This window comes from Elephantulus edwardii, unplaced genomic scaffold (genome assembly GCF_000299155.1).
Source record: "Elephantulus edwardii isolate Elephantulus edwardi_28Jun2011 unplaced genomic scaffold, EleEdw1.0 scaffold00064, whole genome shotgun sequence".
Classification (NCBI taxonomy): Eukaryota; Metazoa; Chordata; class Mammalia; order Macroscelidea; family Macroscelididae; genus Elephantulus; species Elephantulus edwardii.
The window spans coordinates 14,723,823-14,744,297 of record NW_006399814.1 but is presented as its reverse complement, the minus strand read 5'-3'; the positions used below and the strand labels follow the sequence as shown (position 1 = coordinate 14,744,297).

The following is a 20,475-nucleotide window of genomic DNA, read 5'->3' as shown; positions in this document are numbered from 1 at the left end:
CTAACGACAGGTACACTGAGTGGCTATCATGTCTTCATATTCTTTATAAGCAATGGAGCCATCAGACTCAATGGTCAGAACACTCAAGGGGCTGTATTTCGCAGGGACGCACGACGGCCTGGGCACCGAGGGGTCCAGCTTCTCGTAGATGATGTTCTGCACGGTGGTGTGAACCGGGGAGCCGTACCTGTGGCCCACCGCCCTTGGACATTCCCCTTTGCAGTAACGAGGGTTGTAGCGGTGGGGGGCCACGATCCAGTGGTCCCACTTGAGCTGACTGAAGCTAAGTCTAAAATCATGGAGCTCACACTCATTCTGGGGAAAGAGAAACTGCTTGAAGTACTCGCTCAGATTGAAGGAGGCCGGCGCCGCGGGTTCCTTCACCCTCGGAGCAGCCGGCTCCCTGCCTCTCCGGGCCCGGGCGGCTCGTCCACACTCGGCCAGGCCTCTGCTCCGCTCGGGGCCCCTGAGTGCGCGCAGAGAGTCCCACCTGTGATAGGCCTGGGTGCTCGTGTCGTTGAGGTACAGAAGCAGGGAGGGGGGCACGGGGAGAGACGTGTTCCACGGACTCCTCGGCCTGGAACGCTGCTGCCCCTGGTCATTCTCACATCTAAAGTCAATAGACAGATGGACACTTCGTTTGTTGGAGGCCACGAGGGGCTGAAGGAGGGGAGTCACATCAATCTCAATCCACTTCTGTTTCTTTCTAAAGTCAAACTGTGAGTTAAAGGTAAACGAGGAAGGAGCTCCCGGAGCCGTCTTGCTGGAAGATGATGGTTCTGTGATCACCAGGTTGAACCCACACTTGACAGCAGAGGGGAAAGAGACTGAGTTGTTGAAAGGGTACAGCAAGACTGACTTGAGTAAGTGTTCAAGAACAGTAACACTATCCAGGTTAAACAGCAGGTCCACCGATGGAAGGATTCCTACAGGGGAAAAAACCCACCAGTAGTGTTTGGACAAGACTGAAGAGAAAATCAAATCAAGGAATCAAAACTTAATATGCTCCCTTCTCTGTCTCTCCAGTTCCCACACCACTTTCCTCAAGCCTCAAAAAGGGGAAGTTATACAAAAGGTGAAGATAATAAACACTATAAACTTCCAATAACCATAATTATCACCAGAAAGGCAAAGTCATTTTGGTAGTGAATGTAAAAGGTGGGCTTTCAGAGGCTTAATAGGCTCCCAACAAAAAGGAAGCTACTAAGTAAAGTAGCACTTTCCTCTTGGATCGTCTCCAGAGGGAAAAGTATTGGGGGCTTGCTAAGAAGACATTTCTAAGCCCTGGTGGACAAAGTAAAAGAACACTTTATTAAACATTTGTCATTGAATCCAAAGTGGGAGAGGCTCAGAAATCACTGTGATACAACAGGACTTCACGCAAACCCACAGTGAGAGGCCAGTGCTGGCCTGCTGGGTTGGAACAGGCCCTCTAAGTCACGAACCAGTGGGCAATTTTTGAAAAGCGCTGCATCTCTCCATCACACACACTCTCACATTTCCCAAGCCGCTGAGTTAAATTGCTGACCACTTTTTTCTTAAAAAGACCTACTATCCCAAATATTTTTTGCCAGGTGAGGGTGGGGGTGGGGGTGGGGTTCTGAAAAATGTAAATTATCATTTCACAGAAAATTGCAAATCAAAGAAAATGTAGTCAAGTTTTCAGGTCAGCAGCTTGGTAGAATGGAAAGAACAAGAAAGTACTAGTCAAAATACTCTTGGTTTTGACTTTGGAAAACATGCTATACCTCTCAAACAACACTTCTCTCACTCTTTAGAGCCATTACGTCTCTACTAATTCTAAAAATCCACTATGTTGGCTTACCTTAACCTGTGAGGACATCAGGAAGAAACTATTAGGTGAAGCACAGACTTGTTTGAATTTGGATACTTGGTAACATGTAAATTAGAACGTGTTTCAAGGACAAAGCTCTTCTGTAGTTGAAATGCCCAAACGTCTATCCTGTTCCCTCTACCCAGTTAACCAATCCGCTCCTACACACCTGTCTCCTGGTTCCCAGGAGTTTGCTTGTGTTGAGCACAGGGTGTGAAGAGCCGAACAGTGTTGTAGAGGTGACTTCTGTTGGACTTGGGGATCCCCTCCTTGGTAGCATATGCCTTATACAGCCTCTTCATGTAGCGTAAAGCTCTGGAGTTTGGCTGCAGCCTGGGGGCCCCACCTCGTTCATCAGACAGAACCTTGAAGAGTGGGCGGAGGAGGCCAGATCTGTCGCTTCCATCTAGAGGTTGCAGCACAGACCAAGGCTCAGCCTCAGGTTCCAACTCAGCACGGGCTGCAATCTGAGCTTTATCCTTGGAAGCCTGAGAACCAGTGCCAACAGGAAAAGACAGCCAGGCGAGGAAGCCAAGACAAAAGAAGAAATTGCTGGAGAGGGCCATGACTTGAAAGAACTAGCAAGGAACACATCTCCCCATAACGGTCTTCCTAAAAATCAGGAAGAACCCTTAAATGAAATTTAGGTGTGTGAGTCGAGGGCTGCTTTCGTAATCAGACCTCACGTATGCTGAGCTGAAGATAATTTTATCAGCTCTATCCCAAACAGCTGATAACACTCTATATGGACAATTTGTCCTCAACAGATACACATTTGGCTTTCTCTCTATTTTTCCTGGCAGTTATGAAAACCATGTTAAGTTATAGTTATACTAACCGACCAGCTATGTAGCTGAAAAGTGAAACAAACTTGAAGAATAATCTTAAAATTCCCTTTTCTTGAGCAAAATTAGGGTTACTTAAATATTCCTTAGGTGTTTGTGGAAATTTCCAGAGCATGTGGAAAAGCTAATTATTCATGAGGATGCTAATCTGTTAATAAGCAATTTACGGTGTTGGTTTTCTTTTCCTCTATTCTAACAATTTTCCCATTTCTAGGTGCTTTTATTGGTCCACAGAAAGTAATTATTTACTGCTTGTCACCTGAGAGGATAAGAGCAAGTGACAACTGCCATGGGAAGTTCAGAGAGAGAGAGAGAGAAAAAAAAGGTGAAGTTGTCCAGGTGGTTTTATACAGAACATGTATTGATATCCCAGCTGTACTGCGAGTCCTCAGGTTATGAATGCCCAACTTGTGAACACCTCATATTCCATCTTCTTAAGGGTTAGGTAAATTTGCCCTCACTTTGAAATGAAGGACCCAGACAATAATCACAAATTTTTCATCTAAACAATTCAAAAGGCATCAGGCTTTTCCTTAGTAAAAACAATTTTTTTTTTAAAAAAAAAAAAGAACCAAACTACTTCAATGTCAATTCCCACAGCAACCCCAGAGGACAGGTGGAACCGCTAACTGCCCTATCAGGTTTTGTTGTTGTTGAGAACCCGTGAGCTGGTTTTCAGAGGCAGTAAACTGCATGGGAGGAGATTGCCATCTTTATTCCAAAGAGCAGCTAGTGACTTTAAAACGTGTATTTTTGTGTCAGCAATGTTGCTAGGAGAGGCTATTCCTTGGAGAGCAACATCATGCTTGGAAAGATGGAGTCAGTGAAGGAGAAGAAGACCCTGTTGAGGTGAATTGACACAGTGACTGCAGCAATGAATGGGCTCAAGTGTGTCAGAGAAGCTGAGGATGGCCCATGATAGAACAGGGTTCAGATCACTTGTTCATAGGGTCACTATGAGTCATACTTGACTCGATGGCACCTAACAACAAAAAGCCACCAAAGCTCTCTATCAGGTTTTCAGAAGCAGAGAGACAGCTTTGTCTTAGTCTCTGAGGAGCTAGTAGGTTCAGACCACCAACCTTTCCATTAGTAGTACAACACCTAAAATGACTAAGCCAATAGAACTTTTTGCCCTACAGTAGGGTTAAATAAGAACTAGTTATACCTACTTCAATTTACTTACAAATTGGAATCAAAAGCACACTTAAGAATGGATCCCGTCCATAATCTAGTGAGTGACTGTACTTGCAATATGCTTAACAGAGAAGCCATCACCTTTGGCTCATATTAAAATATAATTATCTTGATTTTCTTACTTTGACCTACATATCTACCCATACATATTTTGGTAGAAATGTTTAGAAACATTTGCAAATGTTGTAAAAGTAAAATTTCTTTCTGTAAGTATTTTCTTTCTATACTGACTGTCCTAAGTACTTCAGTTTTTACATTAGTATGAGGCCTCATTAGAGATGAAGTTTTAGAAAAATGAGGTAAAAATGCACCATGAAAAACCAAAGTGAGGGGAATCTGGTGTTACCCCAAAGGAGACTATCTGCTAGAAGAAAGTTAGAGCTCACATCTACAGTACAAGATACAGAACCAATTTGTACAGCACAAAGACTGATAAAGCTGAAGGATGGTTTGTGGCTGGTAAGGAGTGTTGTAAAACATTCCATAAAGCTGAATGACTATGAAGAAGCATTTAACTGTGTGGTCCGCAACAAATTATGGCTGATATTGGAAGAATGGGAATCCCAGAACACTTAATTGTGCTCATGTGAAACCTATACCTAGAACAAGAGGCTGTTGTGCGAACAGAGCAAAGGAATAGTGCATGATTTAAAATGGAGAAAGATGTGCATCAGGACTTTATCCTTTCTCCATACCTCCTGAATCTGTATGGTGAGAAAATAATTTGAGAATCTGGACTACATGAAAAAGAATGTGACATCAGGATTGGAGGAACACTAATCAAAAATTTGTGTTATACAGAAGACACAACTTTGCTTGTGAAAGTGAAGAAGATTTGAAACACTTTCTGCAGAAAAGAAATATTCTCACCACTGGGAAAATAGACAATATCATGAAAAATGGAGAAAAGATAGAGGTTATCAACAATTTAATCTTACTCAGATCTACATTCAACACCCTTGGTACCAGCAGTCAAAAAAATGTAAAAATAAAAAGATATGTTTTGTTGAGGAAAAATATCTACTGTTAAGGACCTCTCCCAAGTGCTAAAGAGCAAGGATGCCAATTTAAAGTCTGAGGTGTGCCTGATCCAAGCCATGTTTTCAGTTACTGTTGTTGTTGTTATGTGCTGTCAAGTCACTTGCGACTCATAGCGACCCTATGTACAATAGCCCTGAAACCTGCTCTATCCTGTGCCAACTTTACTGTCTCTAACACAAGTACCCTCATTACCTCAGTCTCTGAGTCAATCCATCTCATCTATGGTCTTCCTCTTTCTCTGTCCCTCCATCCTTCCAAGCATGATGTCCCTCTCCAAGGACTGATCCCATCTTGTAACATGACCAGAGTATGTCAGATGAAGCCTCAGGATCCTTGCCTCCAAGGAGCAGCCTTGCTTCACCCTCTCTAGGATGAACCTGTTTATTCTCCTGGCAGTCCATGGAGTCCATTCAACACTCTTCTCCAGCATGAGCTCAAAGTAATCAATTATCTTTCTATCATCCGTAGTCATTGTCCAGCTTTCTGACACATATCAAGCAAATACAAAGACTATTGCCTGGACCAGGTGCACCTTAGTATCCAGACTGACATCTTTTCTCTTCAGTACTCTGGTGAGGTCCCTGACAGCTGACTTCCCCAATGCAATTTGTGTCCTGATTTCCTGGCTGCTGGTACGAAGAGTGTTGATTGTGGAGCCAAGCAAACTGAAGCTGTTAACAAAATCAAACTCTTTACCATCTATCATAATGCTGCCAATTGGCCCAGTGGTGAGAATCTATGCACCTGAAAGTTAGATACTGACTAAGGATGGTAGTAGAATTGATGCCTTTCAATTGTGGTGTTGACAAAGAGTACCAAATAGCCCACAGATTGCTAAAAGAACAAACAAATGCGTTGGAGGAAGTGCAACCAAGGTGCTGCTTAGAGGCAATGGTGGTGAAACTTCCGCTTACGTATTTTGGATATGCTGTTAATACGGACTAGTCCTTGGAAAAAGACATACTGTTGGGAAATGTGAAGGAGGATCAGTGAAGGACAGGAAGATTCTCATTAAGACAGAGTGACACAGTGACTCTAACAGTGGACTCAAATGTCAGAGACTGTGCACATGGCACGGAATAGGAAAGGGTTCAGATCAGTTGTTCACACGGCTGCTGTGAGTCGTGATCGAAAGGCACTTACCAGCAGCCGCCAACTCTCTGAAAGGCCAGAAATGAAATGATTACGAATCGACAGTAATGGGTCTGAGTAACAATTATCTGAAGCCTCCTGTAACAAAGTTGAAGTAAAGATTTTTATTTTAACTTGCATAAATATACAGTCACTATACCGAAAGGAATTGGTGGACACAGAAGAATTTCATGAAACAACATATGAGCTAGAGCCTATGGTGACGAAGGAAGAAGCTTCTTTGAAGGAATTGGCAAAAAATAAGGTTCCAGGAATTGGTGGTATACCAATTGACATATTTCAGCTAACAGATGCTGCCCTAGATCTGGAGGACAACCACTGGGCCAACTGACTGGAAGAGACCTATATTTGTTCCCATTCCAAAGAAAGGTGACCCAGCAGAATGTGGAAATTATTTAACAATATCATTGATATCACATGCAAGCAAGATTCTGCTGAAGATTATCCAAAAATGACTGGAACAGCACATCAGCAGAGAACTACCAGAAGTCCAGGCTGGGTTTCGAAGGTGTCATGGTACTAGGGATGTTGTAGCTAATGTTAGATGGATTTTGGCTGAAAGCAGGGAGTACCAGAGGAGTGTCTTATCTATGTTTCATTGATTACACAAAGGCGTTTGACTGTGTGGATCATAACAAATTATGGCCAACTCTGAGATGAATGGGAATCCCAGAACGCTTGATCATGCTAATGCAAATCCTGTACTTGGACCAGGAGGCAGTCATCAGAACAGAGCAAGGAAAACACTGCATGGTTCAAAATTGGGAAGGGCGTATGCCAGGGATGTCTCCTATCTCCACACCTTTTCAACCTATATGCAGAACAGATTATCCAGGAGGCATCAGGATTGGAGGAAGATTCATCAACAATCTGGGTTATGCAGATGACACAACCCTGCCTGTTGAAACTGAGGAGGACTTGAGGCACTTGCTGCAGAAGATCAAGGAACTGCAGCCCTCCATAGGAATTGAGATTCAATATCAAGAAGAAAAAGATCCTCACCACTAGGCCAAATGGCAGCACCAAGATGGATCGTGACGAGATAGTGATTGTTAACAACTTTAGTTTGCTTGGCTCCACAGTCAACAGTCTTGGCACCAGCAGCCAGGAAATTAAAAGACGTACTGTGATGGAAAGGTCTGCTGTTAGGGACCTCTCCAAAGTACTGAAGAGCAATGGTGTCTCTCTGGAGACTAAGGTGCGTCTGATACAGACCATGGTCTTTGCAATCACTTGCTATGCATCAGAGAGTTGGACAGTGACTAGAGAGGATAGAAGAATTGATGCCTTTGAGCTGTGGTGCTGGAGAAGAGTATTGAATGTACCCTGGACTGCCAAGAAAACAAACAGATTCATCTTGGAGAGGGTTAAATCGGACTGCTCCTCGGAGGCAAGGATTCTGGGGCTTCGTCTGACATACTTTAGACATGTTGTAAGGAGACACCGGTCCTTGGAGAAGGACATCATGCTTGGGAGGGTGGAGGGACAGTGCAGGAGGGGAAGGCCCTCTATGAGGTGGATTGATTCAGTGACTGCGGTAATGGGAGTAGGTGTGTCGGAGACGGTGTGATTGGCACAGGACAGAGCGGAGTTTAGGGCTGTTGTACATAGGGTCGCTATGAGTGCAGGCGACTAGACAACACATAACAACTACACACGTTGAAGGTGATTCTAAGAGAGAGATTACTAAAGGAGGCCCTAAATCTAGGTCTCTGATTTTAGTAGTAAAGTCGCTGATGAAAAGAATTACTTGGAAACGGTTTCAAAAACGGCTCCAATCCTAGTGACTTTCGCGGTGCGCCCTTCATTAATTGGTCCTTCTCGGCACCCGGCTGTTATCCAGCAGGCGCTCCACAGAAAGGAGGGGCCTGTGGGAGGTGTGACCGTCTCCGAGGCAACACCTGGCCCTGCAGCTCCGCGAAGCCCATCACATCCACCATTAAAGAACTAAAAAAAAAAAAAAAAAAAGAAAAAGAACTCCACGTTTCAGCCCACGACCCTCCACTAAGGGAGGCACTTAGCCAGGGTACTTATCTCAAGAACGGGGATCGATGCTTTCCCCCCGCGACAGAGAAAATGGTATTCCCCGGAAATGACTTCACTTCCGTCAATAGTAGCTGCCTGCCCTACCGGAAGTGACGGCGGACGCCTGTGGATCCTGGATTTTGGAGGGTAAAGTGACCCTGGTGTGGGCAGTGGGTTTCTGTCAGCCACGCCACACTGTTCGCTCTTGGTAGGCCAGTGGGGGAGGCCGTCGCAGTCAGCTCCTGGGGGGCTTTCAGCTGCGGGTAGGGGGCACCAGGTGAGCATCTCGGGCTGGGACCCCGTGATGACTGAGGCTTCCCCGGACTGAGCCGGACACTTGTCTTGCAGGCGCCGCCGCGAAGATGGGCCGCGAGTTCGGGAACCTGGTACGGATGCGGCATGTGATCACCTACAGCCTGTCGCCCTTCGAACAGCGCGCCTTCCCTCACTATTTCAGCAAGGGGATCCCCAACGTGCTGCGCCGCACCCGGGCGTCCATGATGCGGGTCTTGCCCCGTGAGTGCTCACCCCGTGGCCTGGGAGGGGTGGGTTCGGGTCTCCGCGGGTGTCGCCGCCAGCAGGCCCGTGTAACTTGCCGGACTGTTGGTCTTAGCACTGAATGATCGTGAAGACCTTTCGAGCAGTTCGTATCTTCCTCGTGCTGTTCCCACTTCCCTTCCAAGTGAGGAGATGAGTCACAGAGAACTTAAATGACCGACCCAAGGTCACACGTGTGATTCCAACTCTGAGGTCGTTTCTTTCCAGTTAGTGATGAAATGTGCTAAAGATAGTGGTGATGATGGTTATGACTGCACAGGAAACAACTGAGTTTATATTTCTAAATGATTAAAACAATGAGCTTGATGGGTATTAATTTTTAAGATGCTGGTGTGTAGTAGGGAGGAGTCACTTTTTGGCTGAGGTCTTGAACTTCCCTAGAAAGACTTCCCTTCCTTAGGTCGCCTATAAAATGAATATGTAATGTTATCCTGTTTAATTTTTTTTTTAAACTTGGAGAGGGTAGGATGTGTTCTAAATCGGAGAACATCCTTGTGCTTACTGCTTGCTCTCACTTTTTATTTTAAAGCATTTGTAGTGTTTTACCTTGTCTACACATGGGGCAACGAGGAGTCTGAGAAATCTAAAAGGAAGAATCCAGCTGCCTATGAAAATGACAAGTGAACAACTCACCTGGATGATGGTTTCCTGTCTTTGAAAGACTTGTTTCTGGGAAAGAGGAGTCCAAGTCTACCTGGTAGTGTCTAGAAGACAGAATAAACTTATCGGCTGCTTAGTTGTATGTTGTACTTTTGTGCAGTGATTGATAACAAATTCTTGAAGTTCCACTCTAACTTGAGGTCAAATGATTTGGCTTGTTTGGGTGGGGGTATTGGTGAAAAAATGGAGTTTACCCTTGTCCAAGAATCTGCAGTCAAGTGTCTGCCTGCCTCTTGCAGCTGACCAGTTGTGAGTGGCATGGGCTCTGGGGCTTATCAGACTCCGGAAATACTTGGTCTTTGGTCCTCTGTCTAGTAATAGTAGTATTTATAATTTTATTATGCCAGGCCTTTTCTAAACCCTCTACACAACTAGATTTCACAGCCTAGCTCTGAAATTACATTATTACAGTCATTCTATAAATGAGGAAACCAGACCAGAGAGATAAAGTCATAATCTGTCTCAAATGATGTTAGTAGATTCTGCCACCACTATATACTTAGATAGGCTTGTCTTAGCTTGGAGATGAGATCATCTAGAAGCTGAAATTTTTTTAACCGTTGTAGCTTGTAAAATGTGACCTTTCATGGATTAAGTTTTCTAGCCCTTGCTGTGGAGCCTTTGTAAGGTGGTTTTTTGTTTTTTTCAAGTATAAAAGGTATTCCTTTCCCTTTATCAGTATATGGTAAGGAAAGTGTGGTTTGTTTTATGTTTCTGATCTTTTGCTGTTTCTAGAACTTTCTACCTTTTAAGGACGATTTAGATCAGCACCTTTCAGTCTGCCTCAGCTTCCGGCCTAGGCTGTAACCTATTCTGACTGCTGTTGCTGCTTAAGAACCCAAATTAAGATGTCTTGAAACAAACTATCTACCAGATATTTGTAATGTGAGGGCTCTCAAAAGGAGGAAGGCTGAGACAAACTTGGGAACCTACCCGTGGGCTGTTTCTTCTTAAGTGATCCAGTTAAGTGTCCTCTATTCTGGCTTCTCACTAGCGAAGCAGATGTAATAGAGTCACAGGGCTGTGGTGGTGATGAAATGATGTATGCCTGGCAGTGGTGTAGGCTTAGTAGTAGCTAGCCTCATCAAATGTCCAGTTTTATTCTCAGAACTTGTTCCCATATACCTGGGTCAAAGACTCCTTTTAAGACTAGTGAGTTGAAGAGATCACCGTAACCCTCCTTAACTGCATAATGTGACCTGATTTATGAGCTAGAGTAGATAACTATGCCTGAACATGCCTTTACTCTTTCTTTTCTCTCCCTGATTTTAGCTCAAGCTTCCTAGAGAAATTCTTCCACCCATTCCTGGCGCTTGGGTCTGGCTGAGTGGCATCTGGCTAAGTTGTTAAAAGACTGCTTTTGGCCTGCCTTTTACCAGAGGGCTTCCCTGTCTGAGCTTAGGGGCTTAGATTTTATCTGTATAAGAGAGTTCAGGTCTTTTGTGCAAAGCTCACTCTGTCATATTTGACTTGATGACATTTACTTCTAAATGAGACCAGTGCTGTTAAATCCGGAGGAACACTTCCACTTTGTACATCACTCCTTGTCAATGTGCTGTATGAAGTAACCTGGGTTTGCTATAATGCTGAACCTTGTGGCACTGGGGTATCAAATACCATAATGTTTTCCCAATGTGGACAGTGTTTGGTGGAGCTCCCAGTTTTAAAACAGGTTTGGAAGCAGGAGTGACATCCACTTCCTAAACCACATGATCCACTGCCTAAACCACAACTCTTGGACTTGGAGAAATGACAATAGTTATGGAAAGGCATTAGGTCTTGTTCATAGAGTCACACTTGACTTGACGGCAATCAACAGGCTTGAGGAGGTGTGGTGAGCTGTTTCAGCTTAGTGTGTAGATCAGAATAGGACTAGTTTAATCAAGAAATTCACAAGGGTAGGGGAGCTCTGGTGGCCTAGTGGCAAGAAGCTGCACTGCAATCCCAGAGAAACACGGTTCGAATCCACCAGATGCTCTGCCGGAGAAGGAGGCGCAATATCCTCCTGTACCAGTCAGATCTGATTTGACGGTACACGCACACAAAATAATAAAAAATAATTTAAAAAAAAATTTTTTTAAAAAAAAAGAAATGCACAAGGGTAATAAAAATAGAAAACAGAAAAAACCATCAACAAGGCCAGAAATTGGTTCTTCAAAAAGGTCAATAAAATCAACAAGCCACTAGCAAAACTAACACAGGAAAAGACAATCCAAGTAAGAGATGAAAGAGGCAAGGTTAACAATGGAATATTACTAAAAACTCAAATACAAAAACTTAAGAGGAAATAGAAAAATACCTAGAAACTCACAGCCTACCTAAACTGACACAGACCAAAGTACAACACCTGAATAGACCCATTACAAAAGAAGAAATGGAACAGGTAGTAAAAGACTTAAAAAAAAGCAGCCCTGGACCAGATAGTATTACTAGTAAATTTAATCAAACATTCAGAGAACTGTCACCAATTCTACATAAAATATTTCAGAAAATAGAAAAAAAGATGGAATTCCTCCAGGTTCACTCTATAAAGCAACCATATCCTGATACCAAAGTCAGGTAAAAGACATCACCCAAATAGAAAACTATAGGCCACTATCTCTCACGACCATAGATGCCAATTGAACCCAGCAGTACATACATAATTCACCAAGGCCACGTGAGATTCCTAACAGGTATGCAGGGATCAACATATAAACAATCAGTGTAATTCATCACATTAATAAAACAACAAGAACTGTATGATCCTATCAGTTGATTCAGAAAAGGCTTCTGATGAAATCCAACACCCTGATTAATACACTCAACAAAATGGGAACATGGGAATTTCCTCAACATAGTTAAAAGTAAAACAGAACCAACATCATTCTCAATAGAGATTGAAGGCATTCCCTTTGAGAACAAGAACTAGGCAAGGATGCCTATTATCACCTCTCCCATTCAATACTGTATAATGAAGTCTTAGTGATAGCAATAAGGCAAGAGAAGGTAGTAAGAAGCATCCAAACTGGCAAGCAGGAGGTAAATTCTATGCAGATGATATACTTAGAAAACCCTAAAGACCTATACTTGGACCAGGAAACAGTCCTCAGAGCAAGGAAAGACTGGTTTAATATCAGGAAAGGAATGTGTTGTGATGTGTCCTGTCTCCATAACTTTTCAGTCTATATGCAGAACATCATTTGGGAGGCTGGGCTTTATGAGGAGGAATGTGGCATCAGGATTAGGGGAAGACTCATAAATAACCTACGTTACGCAGATGATACAGCCTTACTTGCTACAGCTGAGAAGGACCTGAAGCACTTGCTGCAAAAGGTCCAAGACTATGGTCTTTAATAAGGATTGAAGCTCAAGATCAAGAAGACAAAGACACCCCTGGGCCAGCTGCAGCTCCATGATAGATGGAAGAGAGACTGAAGTTGTTAACAATTACAGCTTGCTTGGCTTCTCAACACTGTTAGCACCAGCAGTCAGGAAATCAAAAGATGAACTGCACTGGGAAAATCTGGTCAGGGACCTCTCTAGAGTACTGACGGGCAATGATATCAGTCTAGAGACTAAGGTGAGCCTGATGCAGGCCATGATCTTTGCAGTTACTTGCTATGCATAAGAGAGCTGGACAATGACTAAGGATGACAGAAGAATTACTAATGCCGTTGAGATGTGGTGTTATATAAGAGTCTTGAATAGACCACCAAGAAAATAGGTCTGTCTTGGAGAGGGTGAAACCAGGGTTCTCCTTGGAGGCTAGGATTTTGAAGCTCTGTCTCATATACTTTCAGCACTTGGCCAGGAGGGACTGGTCCTTGGAGAAGGATATCATGTTTGGAAGGGTGGAGGGACAGCAGGAAGACCCCACCTGAGATGGACAAAGTAACTTGGACAATGGGGGTAGGTGTGTCAGTGAGACTGGCTCAGGAAGGGGAGGCCTCAGAGCTGTTGTACATAGGGTCACTGAGTCACAGGCAAATTGATGGCACATAACAAAGTCTGAGCAAGGAAACAACTTGACATAGTCAACCAATTCAGCAAAGTGGCAGGATACAAGATCTACATACAAAAATCAATTTGATTTCTCTACAATGATAAAGAATACAGAAATAGAGCTAAGAAATCAAACCTGTCACAATAGCTAATCACAAGATTAAGTACTTGGGAACAAATGTGACTACAGATACAAAAGACTGATAAAGCTGAAAAACATTACTACAAGGGGAAGTGGGGGGAAAGGGAGACCTGGAGAAATGGAAGAATATACAATGCTCATAGATAGGAAGACTCAATACTGTGAAAATGATAATTCTAGCAAAGGCAATCTACAAGTTCAATGCAATCCCAATACAAATGCCAATCCCATTCTTCAATGAGATGGAAAAGGCATTTCTAATTTCATCTGGAATGCAGAAAGACCCTGAATAAGTAAAAGAGTCCTGAAAAAGAAAAACAAGGTAGAAGGCATCTCATTCCCTGATCTCAAATCCTACTACACAGCTGTGATAGTAAAGACAGCATGGAATTGGTACAGTGACAGACAGATCAATGGAATAGAATTGAGAACCCAGAACTCAGCCCATCTACCTATGGGCAACTGATTTTTTACGAAGAGACAAAATTAGTTAAGTGGAGAAATGAAAGCCTCTGTAAAAATGTTGGCAAAATTGGAAAACTCTGTAGAAGACTCAAGACCCACACCTCATACCACACACAAAAACCAACTCAAAGTGGATCAAGGACCTAAGGGTAAAATAAACTATAAGCTTCAGGGGAAAGCTTAGAAGAACTCTAGAAGTCCTAATCTACAATATGAACAGTCTTCCAAGCATCTTGAAAAACCACAACTGGGAGAGAATAAAATAGATGAATGGGACTTTCTAAGAATCAAATCTCTATGCACCTCAAAAAGCTCCAAAAGGGTAAAAAGAAAACCCACAGACTGGGTAAAAATATTTGGAAATGACTCATACCTAAAATTAATAAAATACTCCACCAGCTCAACAAGAAAAAGGTAAATGACCCAATCTCAAAATGGGCACAGGATATAAATAGACACTTAAACAAAGGCATTCAGATGGCAGTCAAATACATGAAGAAATGTTAAAAATCCCTCTCTGAGAGATGCAAATCAAAACAACTATGAGGTATCACCTCACCCCAGTAACAGCAAAGTTGAACAGAGCAGCAAACAATAAATGTTGGCAAGATTATGGAGAAATTAGAACCCTTATTCACTGCTGGCGGGTGTGTAAAATGGTGCAACCACTATGGAAGGCACTATGGTACTTTCTCAAGAAGTCAAAGTACCATATGACCCAGAAATTGCACTACTAGGAATATAACCTAAAGAAATGAGAGCAGCCAACGAAGGAGATATATGCACACCCATGTTTTTTGCATTATTCACAATAGCAAAGAGATGGAAGCAACCCAAGTGCCCATTAACAAATGAATGGATAGTAAAACTATGGTACAGTCACACAATGGAATACTATGCAGCACTGAAAACAAGGAACTCAGAACATTAAACAACAGAGTGACCCTGATGGACATTATGTTAAGTGAAATATCTCAGTCACAAAAGGACAAATACTACATAACACCACTGTTACAAAACAGGACTGACATAGGAGATTGGCGGGGAAGTTGGAAAAGTGACTAGATAATGAATACTGCATTGGAGCAGATTAAAGAAAGAACTGTTTAAAAGGAATATATTATTAGGCATTATGTGTATGGCAAGAGTCCAGAGTAAGAGGTGCATAGCAAAGGTGACTGAGGAGAGGAGGAAATTGTGCAACAATGAATGAAAATACAACTTTTTTGTACACTTTCATTAAAATAACAAGAAAAATACCCTCCAACAACAACAACAAAAAAAACTTCACAAAGGGTAAGATGGATAAAGGGTTCAGAAGAGAGACAGCTGCTGTGAACCTTAAATTCCACATGGAACCATTCACCTGAACCTTCCCACCCAGGGTGTGGTTCTGACCCATGGAAAAGCCCATTGTTCTTTTCTCCCAAGCAGTCCAGCTATCCCCAACCACTGTGAAGACATTTTCATTGATAGACCATAAAGTCCAGGGAAGCAGCATCTTCAGCCAGCCAGCACAACTCCCAAGATGCAGGCCTAGAAGCCTGTGCCAGTTCTAGCAAAAAAAAACCCCCAACCAACCCCAAATACATTTTGACCCATTGTTGACATTTTACCTGGAAAAGATTTTCCATTTCAGAGTCTTTCATCTTTTATTAAGCACCTCCTGCACAGGGACAGCAGTTTCCAGTTACTGCCAGGTCTGAATGATCTCTCCACTTGGGATGTGTTTCAAAAAGCTGCTCATGTATCTCCACCTTCTCATTTCATCCTACATATGCAACTCAGAAGAAAAAAATTAGTAGGAGCCATGTCCAAGGTTGTCAAACTTACCTATCAGCCAGCTGAGGTCTCATTTTCTTGTGAAATTAATTGTATGAATCCTCAAATGTCAGTACTGGCTTCAGAGGTATTCCCATTTCACCGACTAGAGACTGATGCCAAGAGGTAGGAAGGGCAGGCTTGCCTGTGGTTACTCACCCAGCCTGTGCGCAAGCTCCAGGCATCCAGCCTTGCCTTTCCTGAGACTACAGTTGCTAGACTGCATAGACCTTTCTGCTGGAGGAAGCAACATGTAGTTACATTACTCATTCATTCATTTAGCAAAATACCTGGTTGCAGAGAGCCTGTGAATTTTTTTAGGAATAGGTTTTCACAGTTACTATCGATCAGGTGTGTGGGATAGGTGCACGGGATAGCTGTCACTTAAGCTGAATGCTAGTTGCTTTTATAAATTTTGCTCCATATTGAAATAAAACAAGATCATTTATATTTAAAAAGGAGGGAGAGAAGTGCAGCAATGAATGAGTGGTAATCCAAAATCTCTGTATATGTTCATTAAAATTATTTTTAAAAATTATTAAAATAACAAAACCCCTCAAACTCCTATTAAAACACATGGAAAGAGACTGCCCATCTTCCTCATAGCCATTGGTGGACTTGAATGGCCAGAGCATCCCACCAATGTAGATGAATGTTGAAATAACTCCCTAAATGAGCCATTTCCACTGGTAATAATTACTGAAATTTTTCCTTGGGAGAGGAACCCCTCTTGGCTGTGATTCAAATCTGTTAGTGGCTCAAACGGGCATTCTCCTGTCAATGATTTACAGCTGCAGAAACATAGTATAGGGTCGCTGAGTCGGAGCTGCCTGACAGCAGTGAATCTTTCAGTTTTCTTTTGGAGGTGAGGGGAGTGGCAGGGAAAATAGCCTCAGACAGTGTTGTTGCTGTGTTGTTCTTTCTCCTCATGTCCCAGGGCCCAAGGCTTACTGGCTCTTCCCTTAGTATGGTATGGGCTTTATAAATTAACAAAAAGGCTAGTTTAGGTATGCTAGAACAGACTGCAAAAGTGAAGGGTTAAGTAAACTTTTTCTTTTCAAATGTAGAAATCCTGTAACTTTAACGTCTAACCTAAGTATAAAAACCTAATGGCCACTCCCAGAATCTCAGAGTTTTCTCCCAGATCTGAAATAGTGTTTTCTCCCAGATCTGAAATAAAGTGCTTTGGGTAAAGTGTTTTGTTTTGGTGTTTTTTGTTTTGTTTTGTTTTGTTGTAAAAAAAAAAGAAGAAGAAGAAGAAGGTGGTTTAGGACAAAGTACTTAGCTTTAGGATGAGCAGTTTCTTATTTGGCCCTGCATCACCTTAGAGTGCTTTAGGACTGGGTCCACAGACCCAGGTAGCTTTAGAACATCACTTGTTCAGCTTTTTGCTTATCTAATCAGATTTCTGTTCTCAGCCAATGTTCACTAGGTCACCATGTAGCCTTTCCCGCCCCCTAGTTAAGCCCCTACCTGATGTCAGCCAGCATTCAAACTTGGAGCCAGAGGGTGCAAAAAAACAGACCTTATACTTGTAGGACACATTAGGATCTACTTCTCAGTGTTCTGATGGTGCAAACAGTAGTTTCATCCTTCATGACCCCAAGAGGACTGGATCTGTGGAGTCACACCTCACCTGGCTCTAGTTCTGAGGTCCCAGAACATCTTCCCTGGCCAGGCTGGCAAACAATCTTTTCTACTTTCAGTTGTACTGCATCTCCTTCACTTTCTCTTGGGGTAAAGGGAACAAGCAACTAATTCCTAGCCAAACACTCAACTCTGAAGCTGGGATCGCACTTTAGAGGGCCTATCAGCCAAGTTTCATGGAGATGCCAGAGAGATTGAGAAAGAACCTTGCTGCAATTGCTGTTGGTTAATCCATGTCATAAAAAACCCTCATGGCCTTTGAGTCAGAACTGACACATAGCTGACCCTCCAGCAGGTTTTCAGAAGCTGTAAATCACACAGGAGATTTCTCATTGTACTCCTAAGCAGCAGCTAGCAGACTCAAACTGCTTGCTTTTGAGTTGGCAGCACAACTCCTTAATCCACTAGGCCATCAGAGCTCCCTATCATGTTGTTAGGTGCTGTCAAGTTGAATGTGACTCATAGTGATAGATACTATGAACAAAGAAACCTGAACCTTGTATCCCATGGCATTCTCATCATCTCCAATATGTCTGAGTCATTGCTGCAGTCACTGTGTCAATCCATCTGGTTGAAGGTCTTCCTTTCATTGACCATCCACCTTTCCACACATGATGTTCCTGTCCAAAGAACAGCCTCTTCTAGCAACATGCCCAAAGTATGTGAGGCAAAAGCTGTCATCTTTGGGTTCAAGGCACTTTTCTCCAAGACATATTTGTTATTCTTTGGCAGTCCATGGGATATTCAGTGCTCTTCTCTAACATCACAGCTCAAAGGCATCAACAATTCTTCTATCATCCTTATTCACTATCCAGCTCTCAGATGCATAGCAAGTGACTGAAAAGATCATGGTCTGAGATCTAAAATCTTATGAATCTCGTTATCCGTAATTTATCTTTGCCCCAAAATTTATTAATGCCTGTATGCCATTTAATAGGGAGCATCTGTGGCATAGTCGTAAGAAGCTGTACTATCAAAGTCACACAGTTTGAATCCCCCAGCTGCTCTCTGGGATAGACAATCTCCTCCTGTGTGATTTACTGTCTCTCAAAACCTGTTGGAGTATCATCTTTGGATCGGTTCCAACTCGATGGCACAGAACAACATGCCATTTAATGAGCACTCACAACTCTTCATATTTTGGTGACCCTTTCTTAATCTAGAAATCTACAACAGTTCTACTTAAGCTACTGCTCTTAAGTTGCTGTTCTTGGTTTTAGAGATTTTCTACTTTTATGCCTGCTTCTCTGAAACTGCTGGAAAAAGATGCTATGTAGGAGGTCAGCCCTGTAATGGATTCATTGCCCCAAAAAGTCTCTCACTGATTGAGAAGTTCCTGCCACCTCATTCACTTATGTTTAAAACAAAATTATTATAGTCGACTCAATTCATCTATGAACCAAAGAACTTCCATATTGGTTTGACTGCCCTTCCCTGGGAGATGGTAGGTGCATATTCATTCAACCAGGGAGTTGATCTGGACCAGAAAACACTGCTCTGAGGCACTGGAACCTGGCTTGATGAGCATAAGTGTTTTGTCCAATTCTCTGTAGACATCAGTTCTTTGTTAGATAAAGCTAAAAGACTATTTCTGAAGATCTCATTATTGGAATTCTATTTTGATTACAGTGATCTCACTGAGCTATTTTGGAATCCAAATATGGCAAGGTGCCTGGCCTGGCTTCCCTCAGTGGTTTCACGTGGTTTCAAAAGGGAAGGATAGGAAAGTGCTGACTTTTGACAAAATGGGTGAAAGGGTTTTAGCCAACAATACAATCACTCAAAGTCCAGATGAGGGGTCAGTAAATATGACGTGCCCCAAAGGCAGACCTTGGACACATTCTTCTGGTAGACATTAACTTATTACATTAACTCTGATTGCAAATATAAACTTTGACCTCACTGGCAACCACTAAAGAGTCTTCCAACCTATAAAAAGAAGTGGAGACTGATCCTGGGTCCAAGCTTCTCCTCCTGTCAAGATGTGGTACTTCAAACTCTTTGCAGTGCTCATGACCTGCCTGCTGCTGTTAGGCCAGGTAAAGAAGGGGGTGTGTGTATGTGTGTGTGTTAAAGGGATTTCAAGATAGCAGCATTAGCACACTATGGACTTTACCACCAGAGGTCCCAAAAGGTAAAGGAATTTTAAGTGGAACTTGGGAACCAGACTTAGTTCTAAAGAATGGTTCCTCTGTTTGGAGTCTGCAGCTTCCTGAGGGCGAATGGTCTTGTAGGATGCCTGGAAGGTTATGCTTCTCCTACCTGAGGTGAATATATCTTTTGCCCTCACAGGCAGATGGCTCCCCAATAACAGAACTGAGCTCAGCAAAAAGAAGAATGAAGAGAATGACCCCATTTTGGAGAGGAGTAACTCTCAGGCCGATTGGAGCGTCCTGCCGGGATGATTCTGAATGTGTCACTCAGCTCTGCAGGTAGGCAGTCCTCAAACAGGGAAGCTGAGAGACATGGGAAGCTTGTGAGGGGACAGCATAGAACAAGCAATGCAGCTAGTTGGGAAGAGTGGCCAAAGTAAGCCTGCAGGTTCCTTGAAGATGATTCTCTCTGAAGCTTTAAGTCCAGCTCAGGTCAACACAGTTACTATGAAAAAGGGCGCCTTTCTCCAGGCTTCCTGAGACTAAAGAGGAAGAAAATGAAGCAGAAGCTTTGGTGAGCATAGTTGGACGTTTTCCTTAAAAACATTTTTGTTTTACTCTAGAAAAAGACGCTGTTCCCTAAGTGTGGCCCAGGAATGATGTACACGCCAGGGAGAGAGAAGACAGCACTCACCTGCAAAAATGCTCCGTTCTATGGAATACTGAGTAATGGTATTTTGACTGGAGACACTTTAATGAAGCAAACTTATGTTTTTAATATTTAAAGACAGATGTGTGATTTAATCAGTCTCCATTTCTTTTTAGAATGCTGATATGTGGATAAACATCACTGACCTTTTCAACTTAAGAATTTATTTTTATACGTATCCTATTAAAAGTCTTAAACTGGAAATGTGGCAGTATGGAATTTAAGCTTCTGAGGGGAGCATGGGTTAATTTGTGTATATTATAGAAAAAAATCATTGTCTAATAATATGTTAACTTCTCAAT

The 20,475-nt window shown here is 42.7% G+C and overlaps 3 protein-coding genes across 3 annotated transcripts; 2 read left to right on the top strand and 1 right to left on the bottom strand.

Annotated features, from left to right (window-relative positions):
- Window positions 1-2,352, bottom strand: GDF9 (growth differentiation factor 9). Its single transcript, XM_006888077.1, has 2 exons — window positions 2,004-2,352; window positions 1-926 (listed from the first exon to the last, which is right to left on the bottom strand). Exons 1-2 carry the CDS (start codon window positions 2,134-2,136, stop codon window positions 1-3), a joined length of 1,059 nt encoding a protein of 352 aa, XP_006888139.1. The 5' UTR covers window positions 2,137-2,352.
- A 6,104-nt stretch (window positions 2,353-8,456) lies between these two features.
- Window positions 8,457-9,276, top strand: LOC102862014 (cytochrome b-c1 complex subunit 8-like). Its single transcript, XM_006888076.1, has 2 exons — window positions 8,457-8,610; window positions 9,182-9,276. The coding sequence occupies exons 1-2, from the start codon at window positions 8,457-8,459 to the stop codon at window positions 9,274-9,276; spliced, it is 249 nt and encodes an 82-aa protein (XP_006888138.1).
- Window positions 9,277-19,353: 10,077 nt separating this feature from the next.
- On the top strand, window positions 19,354-20,124 carry LEAP2 (liver expressed antimicrobial peptide 2). The gene is made up of 3 exons (XM_006888075.1): window positions 19,354-19,410; window positions 19,664-19,803; window positions 20,088-20,124. The coding sequence occupies exons 1-3, from the start codon at window positions 19,354-19,356 to the stop codon at window positions 20,122-20,124; spliced, it is 234 nt and encodes a 77-aa protein (XP_006888137.1).
- Window positions 20,125-20,475: the final 351 nt, after the last annotated feature.